At 47.2% G+C, this 18,615-nt stretch overlaps 1 protein-coding gene across 7 annotated transcripts in view; it reads right to left on the minus strand.

Annotated features, from left to right (window-relative positions):
• Magi (membrane associated guanylate kinase, WW and PDZ domain containing protein magi) overlaps positions 1 to 14,604 on the minus strand; it is a 51,691-nt gene extending 37,087 nt beyond the window's left edge. For 2 of the 7 annotated variants that reach the window (XM_077631899.1, XM_077631898.1), the window contains exons 1-10: positions 13,941 to 14,575; positions 13,128 to 13,241; positions 8,929 to 9,048; positions 7,823 to 8,099; positions 5,611 to 5,684; positions 5,350 to 5,407; positions 5,185 to 5,249; positions 4,349 to 4,645; positions 2,278 to 2,493; positions 1,112 to 1,344 (exon numbers count right to left, since the gene is read on the minus strand). In XM_077631899.1, the coding sequence (XP_077488025.1) occupies positions 1,112 to 1,344; positions 2,278 to 2,493; positions 4,349 to 4,645; positions 5,185 to 5,249; positions 5,350 to 5,407; positions 5,611 to 5,684; positions 7,823 to 8,099; positions 8,929 to 9,048; positions 13,128 to 13,241; positions 13,941 to 14,283 (1,797 nt within the window). In that variant the 5' untranslated portion in view covers positions 14,284 to 14,575. Of the gene's footprint in view, positions 1 to 1,111; positions 1,345 to 2,277; positions 2,494 to 3,934; positions 4,646 to 5,184; positions 5,250 to 5,349; positions 5,408 to 5,610; positions 5,685 to 7,822; positions 8,100 to 8,928; positions 9,049 to 13,127; positions 13,242 to 13,940 lie in introns of all 7 variants that reach the window. The other 5 variants (XM_077631897.1, XM_077631895.1, XM_077631896.1 and 2 more) reach the window with 5 other exon arrangements.
• Positions 14,605 to 18,615: the final 4,011 nt, after the last annotated feature.

The following is an 18,615-nucleotide window of genomic DNA, read 5'->3' on the forward strand; positions in this document are numbered from 1 at the left end:
GCAACTGTTTCACTCCTCAATGGACACCTCAGCTGCACCATGAGGGAAAGGGTGAAGGAAGGAGTAAAAGAAGCAAGAGGGAAAGGGGCATTGTAGTGAACGGCTCCAAAATAATTTAAACCAGCTGGGGCTTTTTAACGTGCACTGACAAAAGTCTGCAGATTTCTGTGCAACACACACCATATAAGCTAGTGTATGGCCGCACATTTTTAAAAAAGAATATGGCTGTGAATTTTGAAGGTGTGGCCCATACATGAATTTTAAAAAATGTATAACTGTATATTTTTTTATTATCTAGTCCAAAGCAGGGAGTGCAACCTATACATGAGTGCGGCTCTTACTAGAGATTATACGGTATATCAGTGAAAAATAACGCTCCTTGCTACAACTTCCCTAGCTTGTGCACTCACGAAAAAATAACCGATGTCTGAAGAGTTGATACTGTGCTCCATGCAACAAAAACAAAAGGAATTATGCATGAAACAGTTTTAATTGCAACTATACAATGGGTGAAAGAACTGTATGGTCAGCACACTATGCAAGCCACAAGGGTCAAAGGCAAAAACTGGAGCACAGGAAAGACAACCAAGCCTAATTTCCATTTTTCACAGTATGCACAGGACAGCAGGTTCCTCAGGGCTGCCAAATGGGAGCACCTGCGCCACTACAACTACAGCCACTACTAGCCTCCAAGTTCCATGCCAATTAGTTTTTTGGAGCACACAAGAGATCCTCAACTGCTATTTCGGAGGATTTCTGCCTCAAGGAATTCCACTCCTTCTTGACACTTCACATGCATCATTGTATCACCTGTATGCCACAAAGTTTCGCAGTCTATATTATCATACACTAGTGGAGAACAAAAAATACCCCTACTTTTCCCCCTCCACCAAGATGAAGAAGTGAGTGACAACTGGACTATGCCCCAACCCCAATGCTCCAATGAATAACCTTCCCACTGGGTAGCATGTTAATTTTCTGTTATGTCACACTACAACACCAATTACCCCAAGGAGACCTGCTCTCCACAGCACTCTCTCTAAAAGAAAAGCACAAGCAGCCCTGAGGTCATTTTTGTCATCATGTTCGCATCCCATGAGCGCACACACACCTGGTAGTCATCCGGACGAGGCCTGTGGCGCGCCATGGGGTCATCGGGAGAGCTGACTGCCATGGTGGTGACGATTTCGGTGTTTGGGTCGTCGGGGTCGAATGGCAGGGCGTAGCCTCGGCACACTTGCAAGTGCACCATCTCGCCTGGCGGTATGGATTGGAACAGGCTCACCACACCCTGATGGGTGTAGCCCAAGACGCAGATGCCGTTGACGTACACGAGCACATCGCCTTGGAGAGGGGAGGTAGCACGAGGGAGAGAGAAAAAGAGAGAGCACAGCTCGATTACTTTTTGACGGCTGTAGCTCAAGTACAAGATGTCCTAGCATGACTGAGTGACAGCGTTGCTGGCAGAACACTCCTTTGATTCACTACCAGCTCCCTCACTTTGCAACAGGACCCTTTTGAAAATGGCTGATCATTTACCCCTTGCATGTAGCACCTCTAATGGAGTGAGGAGCGTTATGTCATAGCCTGAGCTCTTGGGTTCTCTGGCACTCACTCCTCTACAAAGTGCCACCTTGTGAAGAAAAAAAGAACAAAAAATTGGCTGACAATTACGCTTCTCGGCAATACGTTTTTTGAGCCCATGTGCTGCGATATCTGAACCACAGGTGACCGCATATGAAACATGCAGTGCTGAGCGAAGACATCTCTGGGTTCCGGCTTGAGCAGCACACAGCGATCAACTGGCGCTGAGCCTCTCCTTGGGCAAATGCATGAAAGTGCACACTACTGAGGCGCCATCTTTAAGCGGGTCGCTGCTGCGGAGTCAGTCTTCTGGCTGTCACCGTACCCTCCCCCTCCGCTTTCCTCCTTGTGCTCTCTTCGCTATCACCGTACTTTTATCCTCCACTGAGCTCTGCATGCGCTCTCTTTGATCCTCCACTGTGCTACTCATTCACTCTGACGGTTGCACCGAGGCCAACGGCGAGGGACGCTGCTCAATCCACGAGCGAGGTTTTAGGGCTGCGCGCTACAATTTGTTTGCCTTTTACTCGCAGTATGTTGCCAGTGACTGGGTGCTCTTGCCTTCTCACTGCAGGTGCGAAGCAGGCACAAAGATTAGCTATTGGTTGGGAAAGCGGAAGAGAGGGTAGAGGAAAGGGGCTCCATTTGCTGGAACTGGCTGAACATGACAGGAACTGGCACAGAGTTCCTTACCGGTACGGAGCTTCCCGTCAGCCCAGGCAGGCCCATTTGGGACGATGCTTTTGATCTGGAGGAACTCCTCTGAGTCATTCTCATCCGCACCGACAATAGTGAAGCCAAAGCCTCGGGCACTCTTGATGAGCGATGAGTGGATGATGTCCCCCTGCAGCTCGGATGGGTTCCGAGTGAAGAGGTAGGGCAGGCGGGCACCACCATGCGGGGAATGGTCTGCAGATTAACAAGGAGAGGTGTCCTTGAGGCAGCAAAGAAACTAAAGCATAGTCGCCAACAAATTTTCTTCTGATGCCGTAATATTCGGCCAGCTTGATTGTCCAGACAGCTCCGCAGAGCCTTCTCTGCAGTCATCGACAATGTCTGTTTTTCACGCTACCTGATTATTCAGACTTCTTTCCTGCCCTCTTCAAATACTAAAAAGCGCTCGATGGCTGTGCCTAATGGGCCCAACAACAGCTGTGACGAGTCAGAGCATAGTGCCCATCCAGGAAGTACAGGTTTGAAATCCAGCACTGCTGGGAACCTACCAGGAGTCTTGTACTAAGCCTTCCCTGTGATAACACACCTGGGAAAGGGGCCGACCAATATGTGCAACCAAACTGTGGACAAAGAATCCATGGCTTAGAAGGCCTTAAAATACCCTTTCTGGCTTTTTCCAACGTTTCTTTCAGTATCTCAGCTTTCTCTGTAGCCTCTGTTGTAACAGGGTGGTGCACGTTTAACCATGAAATATAAAATGAGCCACGGCAAACCATGAATTACATCCACAAATGGACAGGCAAGTTTATGCATAAGTGTATTGTTAGGAAAAGAAAAAAGATTATGCAGCATTATGACACGGGTCATGACTGGCCAAGCATCACAAGTTCTGCATGTATTACATCACGTCTGCCCCTCTATTTGCAGGGTACTAGTAATGCCGACAGAAAACCGAAAACTTCGGGGACTAGAAAAGAAACGAACGAACAGCAACTCCGGTAAAACGAGTTTCAAGAGTGTGATACTGTCTCCTCTTTTGTTTGTTAGCTTGAGAAAAAGCTCTGTACATTACACAGAAGCATCAAGCATTATACCATGACATACAAAAAAATGCAGCACATTCTTCAGTTTTTTAAAAGGGAAGCTTTTCATTCACTCAACATTTTTTTACAAGCAACACCTCTCCTGCCAACTGTGCTACAGGTGTTACTTGTGATGTCAGGTTTAGCAAAGTCGTCAAAGCCCCATTTCCTCCGAGTAATTCAAGCTGCTAGAAGACCCACAAAAGGTGTAAGTGGGCCATCATGCCACCATCACCATGCCCATGCATTGCGCCAATGCACAGACCACACTGTTCCACACACTGCAAAGTAGCAAGCGAGGCCAGCAGCTAGCAGCGCTTCCACCGTTCCATAAAAGACATTAGCTCCAGCACACATGCCAAGGCGCAGGCACTAGAGCTGGAAACTATGAGAAACACAGGCTATCTGACATAAGCTGTGTGGGAGTGTGAGGTTCTTGTACGATGACAGAAATGATTCTCACATTTCTAAAGCACCTGCACGCAGACAAGCAGCACGCATGCTTGAGAGAAGCAACAAGTACCAGCCAGCTACAGTGCCACCCGCAACAGCAGTCTGTGCCGTAAATGTGGTTTGTGATTAAGCCAGCCCACCTGAGGTGGGCAGAGCAGCTGTGCATGGAGAAGAGCTGTCCCGTGTGGGAGTGGCAGGAGGCGGCCGGTGCGTGCGCAGAGCAGCGGCAGCCGCCGCAGCAGAGGTGGGTGTGGTCGTGATGGCACCGGGAACAGCAGGCCTGTGGTTGGTAGTGGGCTGTGGTGGCTGGGAGGCAGGGCTTCCCAGCTGCATCAGCAACCCCTGCTGCTGATGCTGCTGCTGCTGCGGCTGGCGGTGGTCGGCACTCGACGGCGTGGGCACGGCCGGGGGCAAAGCTGTGGTCGGGGGCGAAGCCCCTTCTTCGGAGGACGGGGGCGAGGAGGAGTTAGTCGGGGGCTGGTCCCGCAGGCAGGGCAGGCAGGGGAACAACGGGGAGTGCCGCGAGGGGGGTGTGCGCGGTCGACGGCACTCACGGTTATTGTTGCTGTTCCCAGCAGAGGAAGAGGGGGTGCCACCGGTCGCAGGGGAGTGCTGCTGTGGCCGCTGGTGGTGGTGGGAAGGGCTCGCCGACGAGGTGCCGGGAGCCGGACTGGTCTCTCGGGGCTGCTGTGAGGCAGCGCTGTTGCTACTCCCTAGCAGCTGCTGCTGGGACGACTGAGAGCCCTGCGGACTCGCCGTCGCCAGCTGCTGCTGGCCACTGCCTGGGGAGATGCAGCCGCCTCCGACACTGCCGTTACCTTGTACTGTGCTCGTTCCAGAGCCAGGCGACCCTGCGTGTGTGGCAGCAAATGTCAGTGCTTACATCCTTTGTGTCCCATCCTACACACTCTATTAACGCCATTTTCACTACACAAAGCGGCAATGTATCAGTGATGCAACCATTTTTGTTCACATCCTGACACATGTGGCCTGGCTAGATTTATTTGACAAGATCACATAGCAATGCTCGTGCACCATTAGAAAACACTAAGTAGCAGTCCAAGTTTGTTTGTCTGTCAGTGCAGCACCGCGTAATGTGCTTTCATAACCTTACAAACAAATCACACCACATAAAATTCAAATTCAGCCCCCTTTTTTATCCCTGCACACCTGACAAAGCCCAGCAAATAACGGGTACGAGAGAAAATCACGAATGAAAGGCCTTAATTTCATCACAGTTGTCAATACAAAGACATACAGGTGTGACATTTTCTCTGTTTTAGTTAGCAAGCGACACTGACAGGAGCGGCACCAAGCGCAGGATGGTTCAAGAAAAAGCCTCCAGGAATGCAATAACAAATACACCAAGCAGTTTTCACCTGATACCTACCAGGTGAATTTTGCAGTTTTAGATGAGGCAGTGGGCTTTCATACTGTGTTCGCCTGTTGACATGGCTGCAAAAAAGCGAAGTATGGATTCAGGAAACCGACAATGCTTCGCACGGGGCAAGCTAGCGTGAGATGTATCGCGACTCAAAGCAGCAAAACGACTTACTCTATGTAATACGTCCCATAGTGTGGATCATCGATCCTTTCCCAGCCATAGGGCAGCTCTGCAAGTAGCAAAGTAGAAGTGGCACATGTAGAGAAACTGCAAACGCAATCTAATTAACTGTGATGCAAGAGCTTATGCATGATGAGGCACTCACCTTCTAATGAGAGGAATAGTGAAACCATGCGAGTTAGAAGGAAAATTATTTGCAAAAGCAGCAAACAGAGGGGCAAGGCAGTGTCACCACACAGTAAGCTGACTCACCATATTCCCCGTCGTATGAGACTCTAGACTTGCTCAACCTTGGATCATGCCACTGCGAGGTGTTGGTGTTGTGGCTGAAACAGGATGAAGGAATTACATTTTAAATTTTATGCACAGACAGAGTCCAGGCATGAAATTCTTGACAATGAACAGAGCTTAGTACTTCCTTATGCTAAGCAAATAAACTAAACCTGCTACATCTGATATCACAGTTGCACTCTGGTTAAGCTAACCTAGAAGTTACTTATATAAAACCTAGGCTCAGCCATATGTGTGCCTAAAACACATCAGCAAAAAAAAACAAACAAAAAAAAAGAAGTATGGCATTGACAAGCCTGCAAAATGACAGTAAAGCGACAGCGGAAACCCCTTTCTTGATGTTGAGTGTTTAATGCCTAAATAGAATGCCAAGAAATGTTATGATCAATCTTGCTCCCTTGAACAACATCCCGGCAGTATTCTACCTAGGCAGCTAGCACTTCAATTACAAATGATACAGAATGGATAACCAGCTCAATTTATCAAGCTCTGATATCATATAAAGTTAGCACACACTAATTACTCAATTCCTCCAAAACTGCAATCAACTTAATTTTGCAGCTAGGCACGCAGTGCCTAGATAAATGCAATGTTATGGTCAAATACCAAAACCAACATTACTGTCAACTAACATTACACAGCATCTAACTAGCACTTCTCTGTTTTAATGGCGCTCAAGTTACTCGTAATTCATTAGCACAGGCCACCCTGGCACCACCCATGTGGCAACTGGCTTCTTCAGTACACACACCTTCTTTTGGTCAACCTTCTCTTGACCAACACCGTTCCCACTTTGAGTTTTTGGCCAATTCGCTCTCACCCTACCATATGCTAGCCTTACCAGTTAGCTCAGTTGGTAGAGCAACTGCTCCAGTGAAGCCGTGGTCCTGAGGGGACGAATGTTTCTTTAACTGCAAAGTTTCTATGGAAGCTGTAGAGCTTTCCTTTGTAGCCATATGGCTGCACTTGGGTGGACGGTAACGAGTAATTACTCCCTTATTACACCTTTTTTTCGGTGTCATGCTTTTCTTTACTGACCGTTGAGCAGGCTAGTGCAGCAGTACACATCACTCCTGGCTATTGCAAGGAGGGTAGCAAATGCCTTAAAAGAGCCCCATCAACTCTGCCAAAAAAAAAGGTGCTCCCCAAATAGCTAACAGACATTGCTGGGTCCAAGAGCAGTGCCATTCAAAGCCAATAAAAAAAAAAAAGAGCTAGATTCACATTTTTTTTAAGAACTACTTCTGGTAATAAATTCGTTCTCGCATGACATAGTAATCAGTGCAGAGCCTTGCTGCATCAATGGCATTTTTGTACATCACCCGGTTTATGCAGACTATCACATGCAACACATTCGGCATGTTACATTACATACGGCATAAAGTTGATATTAAGCCTCAGAAATACAGCACAGCATTTCTCCATATGTCACAAGGGACTTATGTCACAAGGGATGCATCCCACAAAAGAGAATCACTTGTCAACAGGGCTCTGATCAGGAGACGCATAAATGTTCTGAAAAGACTTTGTGCAAGGCCAGTCCAGTCTTGATCCATGTCAGTGGATCGTCCGTGTGGTTGCCTTCTTCTTTTGTCTTCCGTCCCTTTCGTGCTGTTGTTTCCACCCAAAATGAACGCATACCAACTCGCCCAACTTTCCATTCTACTGCACCAAACAACTATACAACATCGCATAATGCCATCAGGATTTCTGCTCACCCACAAGTCCCTTTGGCCCTGCCCATTTTCATACCACACCAGGAAGTGGGCGAAAGCTGATGGCGATACTCCTCGCACTTGTTACCCATAAGCACACAATACCCCCTCAGTCTCTACACTCTATACCTCCATGCATTCAATACCACCTGCACTTGATACCACTCTATATACCCTTATGAATGCAATAGCCCCTTCCCTCGCATTTGATACCTAGATTGATGCAATACTACCTCCCAACACCTTTCATTACTACAGTTGTTCCTGTTTCATGTTTTTATCTTGGTAGTAATGTTGATGAGCCCTGTATTGAGGTGTATCTTTTGTATACCACTTTAGAAGGCTGCTTACTCTGTAACCCCCCTTACACAATGCCCCCATGGGGCCTGTAAGTTATTTTAAATAAAATATAAAAAAAAACACGATGGCTGCATGCATGTAATCAATACGCCTCGTACTTGATGAAGTAGGGCTCGCCGTCCTCAGTGTAGGCCTTCTCCCAGCAGGCGGGAAGCGGCTCCAGGTCGAAGGCCCCGGGGCTGGCATCTCTGGGCAAGCCGCCCCCGTTGGCCGTGCCCCCCTGCAAGGGGCTGGGCGATGGGGCTGGCTCCTGGGACTTGGCCGTCATGGCCTCCACATTGGAGCGGTTCCTGCGCCGCTTGCCCTCCGAGGACGGGTGTGCCCCGGGCAGCAGCAGGCCTTCCTCCTGCGGCTTGGGTGTACCGTAATGGTTGCCTGCAGGGAAGAAGCATAAGGTACCATCATTTGCACCATGACTGGAAGAAATGCAGCCAGCTCCTGTCACACTCATGCAGAACGCATGAATGGCACCACATGGAGTCCGTTGGCAAGCGTTGTGGACAGCTGAAGACCCTAACTTCCCGCCAAGACATGCACAGTGCTGCCAAGTTGCAGAAGCCAGTTCTTGGCCAAGGGACAGCAGAATTTAATGTGTTTCATTCAATGTGCTTCATTTTATTTTTTCGCCCTTTGCAATTCATTCATATGATACTGTGAGCCACATTCCCTCTTCGTCATTGGTTCAGGCACAGTGACCCTGTGCATGCCACCACATAAAGCAATCACAACAGGTGGAAAAAAAAACTAAGAACAAAATACATTAAAAATAATTCCGATCTTGCACTTTAGTACATTTTGTATATGCAAGCTTAACAAAGGAGCACCTGGTGACGAGAAAATGTGCACACATATGGAACATCATGCAGTAATTCGTTTTATGGTCCCTAATATTCACCTCTACAGAACCCTCTGAACCTTGACACCTCTGTTGTTCAGACTTAAAAATTGTGAGCATAGATTGCTTTAACGCTTGTCAAAAATTATTCACTTTGGAAACTATTTTACCCTGAATCATCACATTGCCAAAGTAGCACTTACCTAGTGCAGAGAGAGGCACTTGACAAAACTAACACTAAATTTTCCCAGCTAACAGGTCCAGAATGTAGCATATATTTAAGGCAAATGCAGAGCGAAGGCTGAACAAGAAGTAACACAAAGAAAAAAGGCGAGGCAGCTATTGAAAGTAAAGTAAAGGACCACTTGCCTTCATAGATCCCACTCTCGAGCAGGCTACCACTTCTTTCAAGGGCCACAAATTCCTCTAGCGTCAAGAAAGTGTAGTCAACGCCATTCACTTCTCCCTCCCGGGGACTTCGTGTTGTGCCTGAGACCAGAAAAGATGACCGACATCTCACAAACAGCTGCTTAGCGACACATTAAAAATCGCGGTAATTGCAAAGCAGCATGCAAGCTCATGCCTAAGTTGCCTTCATTATTACTAATCAAACACCCTATAACAGCCTAGCATTTAAGCCTACGTTGGAAAAAGTGCAAAAGCAAGGAAGGTCATACAAGATTTAAATTACCACCGTACAAACGAGCAATTGCAGTCTCAGTCACACTTACAATGAGGTTTCGTTGCTTTTACAGTGCGACGTGCACGAGTGAATATGCATGCAACTCCACATAATTCTGGTCACCTCCAAGCTTACTCCGCACCCATGCTTAACATCGTCAGGTTATTTCTGACTGCCAAAGTGAATCCAAAAGTTATGACATACAGAAGATTAGAACATATTTGTTGATTTCATTACTGGCCACACCAGCCACATCGTAATGGAAGCGAAAAGCAAAAGTACTAAGTACGCAAATTTCACAACAGATTTTAAAAAAAATCCAAGCCATAAAATTTACATGGAGTCGGGATTTACAACATGCTTAATTGATACGCAGGTATATGTCCTGTAAAACGAAATGCATCATTTTTTTCATTAGAAATGAAACAGCACACTATACAAACTATACTATAGAGACATAGCAGACAGTAGCGGCCATGTGCTGCAACTCACAGCCCCAAAACATAGCTTCAACTTCAACTAGAACATAAGTAGCAAAAATAAAGTAGTGTTCCTCAAATCCCGCCCTGCAAGTTGAAAATCAAGGCCTGCGCTTAGTTGTGCTTGCTTGTGTAGTGTATTCTTACATTTGCTCACAAGAACCCAAAGCGGTCGAAATTCCCGGAGCCCTTCACTACGGCCTCCCTCATAGCCTGAGTCACTAACGGACGTTAACTCTTTCAGGCACGGTGGTCAGGCACTTCCTGACATGTGCTTACTCCGCCTGCTCACTTAAAAAGACCCTGAAACACATATTACCGAAGCTGCAAAATATGTGCTGCATGAAGGGCCCTCCAGTTGCATCGCCTACGCCAATAATTTTAAAATTTTTTTAAAGTACAATTGGCACCACTGGGGTCATCAGCAATCTGAAAATGTGCCCCTCATCATGGACCGTCCAGAGCTTTTATCTCGTTTTTCTGTTCCTACTACTCTGGAGGGTCTATATAATCATCAGCACTGCAAGGTGCTGGTGACATCCTGACCAGTGATAATGCTTAAAATTTGCCCTTTTTTTCTTGCATGGGAAACCTGATAACTGCTGGCTTAGGCACACAGCTTGCCGAGATTGTATCTTCATCCTGCCGCTCCCACTGGTGGCTGTTGTACATGAAATTTTATTCCATTTCCTGGGTCCTTTCTAATGTCTTCTAGAAAGGACACATGAAATAGAAAAAAATCAAACTTTTTCTAGAAAGACTGTAAAACCTGTAAAGACTGTAACCTGTAAAGACTGTAAAGACTGTAAAGTGCTTGGCTCCGATGTTCACCAGCATGTGATTGCACAACTGGGACTGTTTACTTAGCGTGTTCAAATAGTGCCTCAGGACCCCTTTATGCCCAGGACCCCTTTATGCTTCAGCTGTAATATCAAGGTCACAAGCAACACTGCAGGGCCTAAACTTCAAACCCTGCCCACAATGCTAACCAGTAATCTCTGTGAACCAAGTGGTTCGCCCAACAAGCACCCACCAACTCAAAAATGCAAGCCGTGCTCATGCTATTGTTTTGAAAAAATTATGTCCACATGATTAACCACAATCTCTCCCAGTTAATTATGCAAATACAGTTTCATTCCAAATCCATTTCCATTCCAAACATGGTTTAAAACACAGTTCCAATGTTCAAACATAGTTCCTTAAGCTACCACACTGAACTATCATGCTGCTGCTAGGCAGCGAGAAGTTCCTCACATCTGCCGTTTTCTTCCAAACTTGCTCTGTCACAAAACCGTGCTCGCAGAAATGCTGGTCACTTCAATGCATTAGCAGCTGTTTTACAACAAGTCTGCTTTTTATTCCATTTAAACATATACAAATACAGCTTTTGTACATGTCTAGAAGGAAAAAGATTTCTGGTTTTCTATCGACCTCGAGTGCCAAAACCATCTTGCACATTATGTAGTGACACTCCTATGCTTTTCCTTTCTTTAGTAGAGCTAGAACAGCTCAGTTTTTGAGACCGAACGGCATGCCCAATTTCTCTGAAGCTTCCACTCAGCCGCATTTCTGTGAGAAAAAAATAATGCCAAAATGAAAATTCCAAAATAATGCCAAAATGAAAAAATGAATTTTCCTAAGCTCAGCTAACCCCTGCAGCCAGGCAAAGGAAAAAAAAGTATGTGGTGCGTTTTATTGAACACTGGCATAGTTTACTCTACACTTTTTGTGTGAGGCAATTTCTGTGGTCATTTGTGTGGTCATTTAAAAAATTGTCTTTTGCTTTTGGTCGGACACATTGAAAACACGCATAACATTGTTTTGGCCAGCTGTAGCCACATATTCTCTACTGACAGTGACCCCTTTCACGGGCTGTGCGAGACACTAACAAATAGCGCATGTGTAAGAACCAGCAGATGAATGGGCCTTTTGTGCACAGATGCCTGCTCAAATCAGTTCATCATGCAGTAAAACCTGTTTTCCAGCAACTAGATCAGCCAGAGTTACTCGAGAAGTGCCTGCACGGGCAAACTCAAAATGCCCACAAGTCCCTCGAAGTGCACATCAAAGGATGCATTCCTTAGAATGCGCACCTTCAAATTACCAAGCTAGATGCAATTTATGATGGCAGCACAGCCCGAGTTAACATCCTGAAGGCATTTGGGATGTCACCAAGGTGTTACATCATGATATGGGTGCAAGAGGGATGGATTATCGTCGAAAGTAATTATTTGACAAGCAAATAAGTGTAAAATTAATTCTGGTACTGATTTCATATGTAACAGCTGGTAAACATATGTTTCAGTGCATGTTATTTCCTGCCAAAAATTGAAGTAAACATGTTTTTGTCTTTGACCTTCAATATCTAAAAATATCATTTTTTTGTTACATTTGACCCATTATTAAAAGACAAGAAAAATTGTGAGCAGATTTTTTTCCCAGTTTTATCTACACAGAGATGCAAAGCTACTGAACTAGAATGGTACACATCTGTTGTTGTTTTTTTGTGTGTGTGAGATGTTCTTGGAAAAAACAGCAAAATATGACATGGCTCTGAAAAAAGATAAACATGCGATTATTACTAACAAACAAAAGTTAGTCCAGTTAAAAGAAGAGATAATTCTGAATAATGTGAAGTAGTTGCTGAGAAAACAGGTCTTAAATATACCCCCAAATACATGGGAGGTATAGGGCATTCCCTGTGCCCTTATGTTGTACTGTGAAATGTAATAGGATCCAGTAGCAATATAATGCAAAGACTCTGAAGTATCTGAAGCACAAAATAGTGAAATCATGGGCGCAACATGCTTACTAAAAGTCTGAATGAAAAGACTACTATAACTACCCCCCAACTGATAAAAAACAGGTTGCATGAATACCACTTTGCACCCAAATGCATTTATAATGCCCACATATAAAGGTGTTAAACTGTGGCAGTGCCTCTACATCAGCAGCATCACAGCATTCTTGCAACAGGTTAGAAAAAAATGGTCCCACCTCTTGAATGGTCCCACCACGAATGAACCCTACTATGATTGTATTTTTGGTGCATTGCGCACAGCTACCTGTCGCAAAGAGCCAGAAAAAGCAAGCTCAACCACCATGACCATTGCACCACTATCTGTAGGCATACATAGGTAAAGGACTTTGTAAAGAACAAGTTCCACCAAGTATCTGCAACTGTCACATAAAAACATGTCAAGCCGATGCACAAAACAGCTGCCAATTATACACAATAAAAAAAAGCTGCTAACAGGTGGTGCAAGCACAATCAAGGCTCAACCTAGTACTACTACACAGCACTGCACTTTTCATGACAACACACGCGAGTTGCAGCTGGTTAGGAGTTAAGGAACCCATAACCATGACTCCAGAAAAATGCGCGCAGTGTGGAAATGTTATCTTACAAGGCACTGTGCGCAGGTAGAGGTTGTCCCTGATGGTGTTCTGGAGATCGTGGTCGATGGAGCCTTTCTGGAAGCGGGTATTCAGGTACTGCCTCAAGTCCTTGGTGAGGTGCCCTGTAAAGAAGCAACAGACGAGGGCAGATTAAGTGAGCTTATGCTCGTACTACTGTCCTCACAAAGTCAAAACGCAAATCGGACAGCGCAACATATTTGTCAATAAACCGACTTACAAGATTTCTAGCAATTAACACATGCTCGGGTAACGCGTACATGGCTCTAAGCGCGTAGTCCGAGCAAAGCTTCCGATCAAAACACTCCTCAGCGCGAAGTGTAGATTAGTGGCCGCGCGCGAGACAGCGGCGCTGTTCGCGCGGACGCCAGTTTCGACGGCATGTGTTCAGAGGCGTGAGCTACATTCAGGAAGCGAAACGCTTGTACAGGAAAAGAAAGAGCAGATTCGATAAAGTCGCTAGACGCAACACGATTTCCCGTACCGTATCTCGCAAAAAAAGGGGGCTGCACGGTTGCTTATCGTTTCTTGCTTTCTCGCGCACTTCCTCGAACCGCGCCTGCAAGCAGCTTCAGAGCGCGTATTTCTGTTTTGTTTACTGCTGCCGTTCTCTTTAAACACCGGTTGACCTCCCGTGCGCCATTATAAGAGGCGCGACATCGAGGCACACATACCAAGCGCAGCCAACCGCTTAGGTCACCACCCAAAGAAGGTGCGATGACGCTGCCAATAAGGACTGCGCAAATTAAGGAATAATTTGCGTGTGGCTAGCGCGAGCGGCTGACACTTTTCCGGCGACTCACCTGCTCTGACGCATCGGACCGACACGGCACTGTCGTTTCGTGCGCTGTAGCTGAGCAGCGACAGCACGTCGTTTCTCGTGTAACCAGCCACTCGATGTCCTTGGATCTCCAAGATCGTGTCGCCGTCTTCGATTCGACCGCTCAGGAAATTCACTTTATCCACACTGACACAACTAAAGTAGGCAAACTCGCCCCTGTCGGAGCCACCGTCGACGGTCAAGTTCAAATTTCCGTTGTCATCGGCCGTGAGCACCGCGTCGTAGATCGCCTGGCTCCACGTGCTGAACTCCTTTCTGACTTGGTTGGGACCTGTGTGTGACTTTGACTCTTGTTTGGACATCATTTTGGCGGCGGTAACGGCGCAAACTTGCACTTCTCCGAGGCACAACACAGCACGGCGCTAGGCCTAATGTCGAAACGAGCACCGTCTCCGCGTCTCATGCTCCCCGGCGTCCACACACATCGAAACCAAGCACCGGTGCTGACGCCGGACGACGCGCCGATCGTGTAGTAATCCCGTCGACGGTGGTCTTCATCCAATTCCCAGTGGCACCGACCAATAAAGAAAGAATTCCATCACTTGAGTCTACATAAACAAACCGGACACTCAGATTTCCCCGTCCGGAAAAGCAGGCGCGCCGCTTCTGCGCATGCGCCGTAACGTTTTCCGTCGTCGGCTCCCGTGCTCGGCGATGTGCGGCGGTGTGTGAGTGGGGGCTTTATTTCGGCACCGTTTCGTGTCACTCAGGCGCGGCTCGGCGAAAGGAAAGAGGATGGAGCAGTCGACAATGACATCGTTTCTCTGGTTTGACATCTGAACGCGTCGCTTCGCAGCAGCAGTACGCGTGCCACGTCGTAACGTCGCACCGATGGTTGTCTGGAAGCGCGACGCGCACCGCGCGTCGCCGGTCAGTGGTGCCATTCGCGGTCCTTGACCTCGTAGTGCGTGCGAGATTTTATAAACGCGTCGCATTTTCGCCCTGTCTTGACGTGAGCGGCCCCCGACAAAATGACTCGGGTCACACGCCGAAGCAGGGAAGGAAGGTGTACTGTGTAGCAGCGCGGCTTCGCGCTCTACTTACGCCGACAAAAGCGCGTACTCCATAAAAGACGTCGGCTCGTTTATGTAATGATGACGTCTCTAGATTACATAACATATCGCGCCGCTATCTCAGAGCACTGCGCGTTGTGGACTTCCCAGCTTGGTGACGTCCTGCATGCCAGAATTCGTTATAGGCGATGTTCGTTGTACTGCAACAATTATGAAATGCGTGAATCTACAACGCCAATAAGTTCCACCAACTCGCATATATGGAGAAGGAACTAGTAGGAATTTAATAGATTTAACTGGAACAAAACTGGAATCGATTGGTTCCAACTGCATTCTTTTTTGTTTTGAAAAGCGCTATCATACACAGTTTCGTGCGTGATAACAAATGACTGAAGGACTATGGTGATACGTTTCCTTAAATGCTATCATAATTCTTTTAACCGTAATTCCTTAAATTCTACCATAATTCTTTTAACCGTAATCATATATCAGTACAATTTTGCGTACTCCACCCATACAGGTTGTGCAAACAAAAGTGAGTGCCAATATATATAAAGCAGGAAGTCGCCCGTGGGTTGAGGACACTACACTGGATGCCATTTTTGCTGATTTTGTTTGCCACGCCTCCGACATCGGCACCCGTGAGAGGCGCAGTCAACCGACTAACAAACGAGCAATTCGATTCCACGTTTTGCTTCCGCCCGTGGGGAAGCTGTCGGAAGTTGCCGGTGCGTGACGCCGCGCTGTCTGACGAACTTTGGGCGCGCCGGCATTCCGGCTGTTTACACGCACCCCGAGTTCTCGGGATACGCGCCGGACCCTGCCCTCGTTAATATGACATACGAGAGGCTTGTCGATCTCTTCCGCTCTCCACACGGCGCGAGTGCATTTTCCGGGCTGTACGTATACCTGTCGTGTACGTCACGAAACAGACTCCCAGCATTCAGGTGCATGTTGCAACCTTGAACTTTTTACTAACCTTTACTATTTCTCCCGTAGTTACTTCTACTTTGATTTAGCTTTTCATTCATTTGGGTGGCGTTGAACTCGGGGGCTGCGCTTGTCTGGGGGCGAAATGTAAAAACAATCATGTGCTAGAGATTTCGGCGTACGTTATTGAAGCTGGGAGCCCTCCGCTACGACATGCCTCATGGCCGACAGTGGTGCTTTGACAAGCACTCAATCGATTAGCTAGCCGTGCGAGTGAATAATAATTGGTTTTTGGGGAAGGGAAATGGCGCAGTATCTGTCTCATATATCGTTGGACACCTGAACCGCGCCGTAAGGGAAGGGATAAAGGAGGGAGTGAAAGAAGAAAGGAAGGGGCGCCGTAGTGGACTGACATCGCACAGCACACGGGCGCCTTAGCGTTTTTCCTCCATAAAAACGCAGCCGCCGCGGTCGGGTTCGAACCCGGGAACTCCGGATCAGTAGTCGAGCGCCCTAACCACTGAGCCACCGCGGCGGGTTCCGTGCGAGTGTGTTTGCACATTTTGAACTTCCCGCTAAAGAAAATCTCGGAGGCAATCAGTTTTACTTTGGGTGTGGTGCAACAGAGGGCAAGCCAGTCGTTAGTAAACTGTAGTAAATCTTTTTGAGAAAGCAAAAAAGTAAAACGGTTCTGATCTGTGTTCATCAGCTGATCTAGTTGAAAAAGCTGAATGAAGCTTATTCCGTCCTGTAAATATGTATTAGTACCCACGATAGAGCACCATGTAGCCTCTCCAGGCTCCACCTGCATGGAGCCCGTGCTTTGGCTGTAGCAGTAGTGACTCGTAAGCAAGGAGAGGGAACAAAATTTTCCCAGAAAATTGCTGGCTATCTCTTTATTAAATTTCAGAATGACCTTTGTATATTATACGCCAAGATGAAAACTAGTTAGAAAAAAGAAAAAAAATACTATGCTTGGCCTACATAACTGCCGAGTAATCAATACATGCTCAACTTCGATCTGTTCCCTCTAATACTGCTCACGACTGTACACTATCACTGTACCCTGGCTAAAGGCTGGCCACGCTCCCCAAGCTTGGCCAGGCGGCGCTCCGAGAGCGAGCGATCTAAAGCGTCTCCGTGGCGGGAAATTCGTACAACGGCGTCGCCGTGTCACCTTCTCGTCGACGTAACACGTAAGTATTTTTCTGCCGCTACTCGCAAGGTTGTATGGTAGAATGAAACTTTTAAGCGTCGTTCGCAAAACAGCTTCAAGATATCTGTAACGGTGGAAGTCGTTTTCATCTCGCATATACGGCGCGTCAGAAGTTAGCGCTCGCGTCGTTACATCATCTAGGTAGTAAATTTCAAGGTAAGTACATTATTTTTCAGCCTGCGGGACAGTAAATTCACATTCTTAGCGAGAATTTCTTCGGTTTTTGTACATAGGTTGTTGGGTCTTTGCTCAATGCGCTCCTTGTAGTATGTGCATCATGCCAGTTCGGCGCTGCAGAATAACCTGATCTGCGATGCTGTGCAGAATAAGCATAAACAATCTGCCGCCGTCAACGTGACGACCAACGTTGATAAAAATGTGAAGTGCTCTCAATAACAAGTACAAATGAAGAGAATATGACTCGGCATACATTTCAAAACGCAGAAATTCTGTCGGGCACCCTCCGCTACCGCAGGCAAACAGTAGTCTCGTGATCCTACCCCAGGTTCAGGACCGACGCTAGTGCCGTTTGCTTCAATAGTGTAGTTCGCGCCCAACAGGGAGAGAATGCCAGTGAACAGCAACAACAACAAAGAACTCACTGGGCGTCTACCACCGTTAACGCGAACTAAAGGTTCCGTCAGAAGTTTATGGCAAGTTGCTCAGTCGAAAAATTTATTTTTCGAGCTGGACGCTCCCTCTCGGCCGCGTCCGTGGGCTCCTAGCGATGACATCAGCTCATCAAAACGATGCAGCGATTGTCAGCGCAAGTTGTTCATCCGAAACAGTAGCATTCTTGTACTCTACCCGCAGCGCGTTTCGGAACACGCCTGTCTCGGTTACCCCAATGGGCGCGATTCGGTTCCGAACGATGCAGCGCCGACCAATCCGCTTCTCTCAATGCACTGACTCCGCCACACGCACCCACCTTCCCTGCAACAATAGGCCATCCGTCGCCGGCGTGACAGGAGACAGGAGCAGCGAGGAAAATGGGTGAGGAGGAGAGGGGAAAGAGGGGGAGAGCGCGGACGACATCGCCAAACGTATCATATACAGCTGTCGCTGGGAAAAGGTGGCAGTTAGAGGGGCGCAACTTCTTCGCTGTTATTAACTTCTTGCTTGCAAGGAACATTCCGACAGTTGGATTGGGAAGAACTTGTGACGTCAGTTTACGCAGAGTGTGCATACCTTATAGTAACCTTCGATTTGCTGACGATATTGTCCTGTTAAATAATTCAGGGGACAGGGCAGTGAGCCTGAGCGAAGATCAATAGGGAAGGTCTACCTCTTTACCGCAGTGAATGCAACTTGGCTGATCATGACAGTGACGATAACGATCGAAGTTTTCACTCTACGTCACTGAACGCTAAGTGGGAGCGATGCGGTTGCGGTCGTGTGCTAGATGATTTGGCAAACAGGCTCGATATTGTATTATGCGGATCTCATCGCTCACACGAGTGCTGTCAGAGGACAGACCA

The sequence above is a fragment of the Amblyomma americanum genome, chromosome 7 (assembly GCF_052857255.1).
Source record: "Amblyomma americanum isolate KBUSLIRL-KWMA chromosome 7, ASM5285725v1, whole genome shotgun sequence".
Taxonomy (NCBI): domain Eukaryota; kingdom Metazoa; phylum Arthropoda; class Arachnida; order Ixodida; family Ixodidae; genus Amblyomma; species Amblyomma americanum.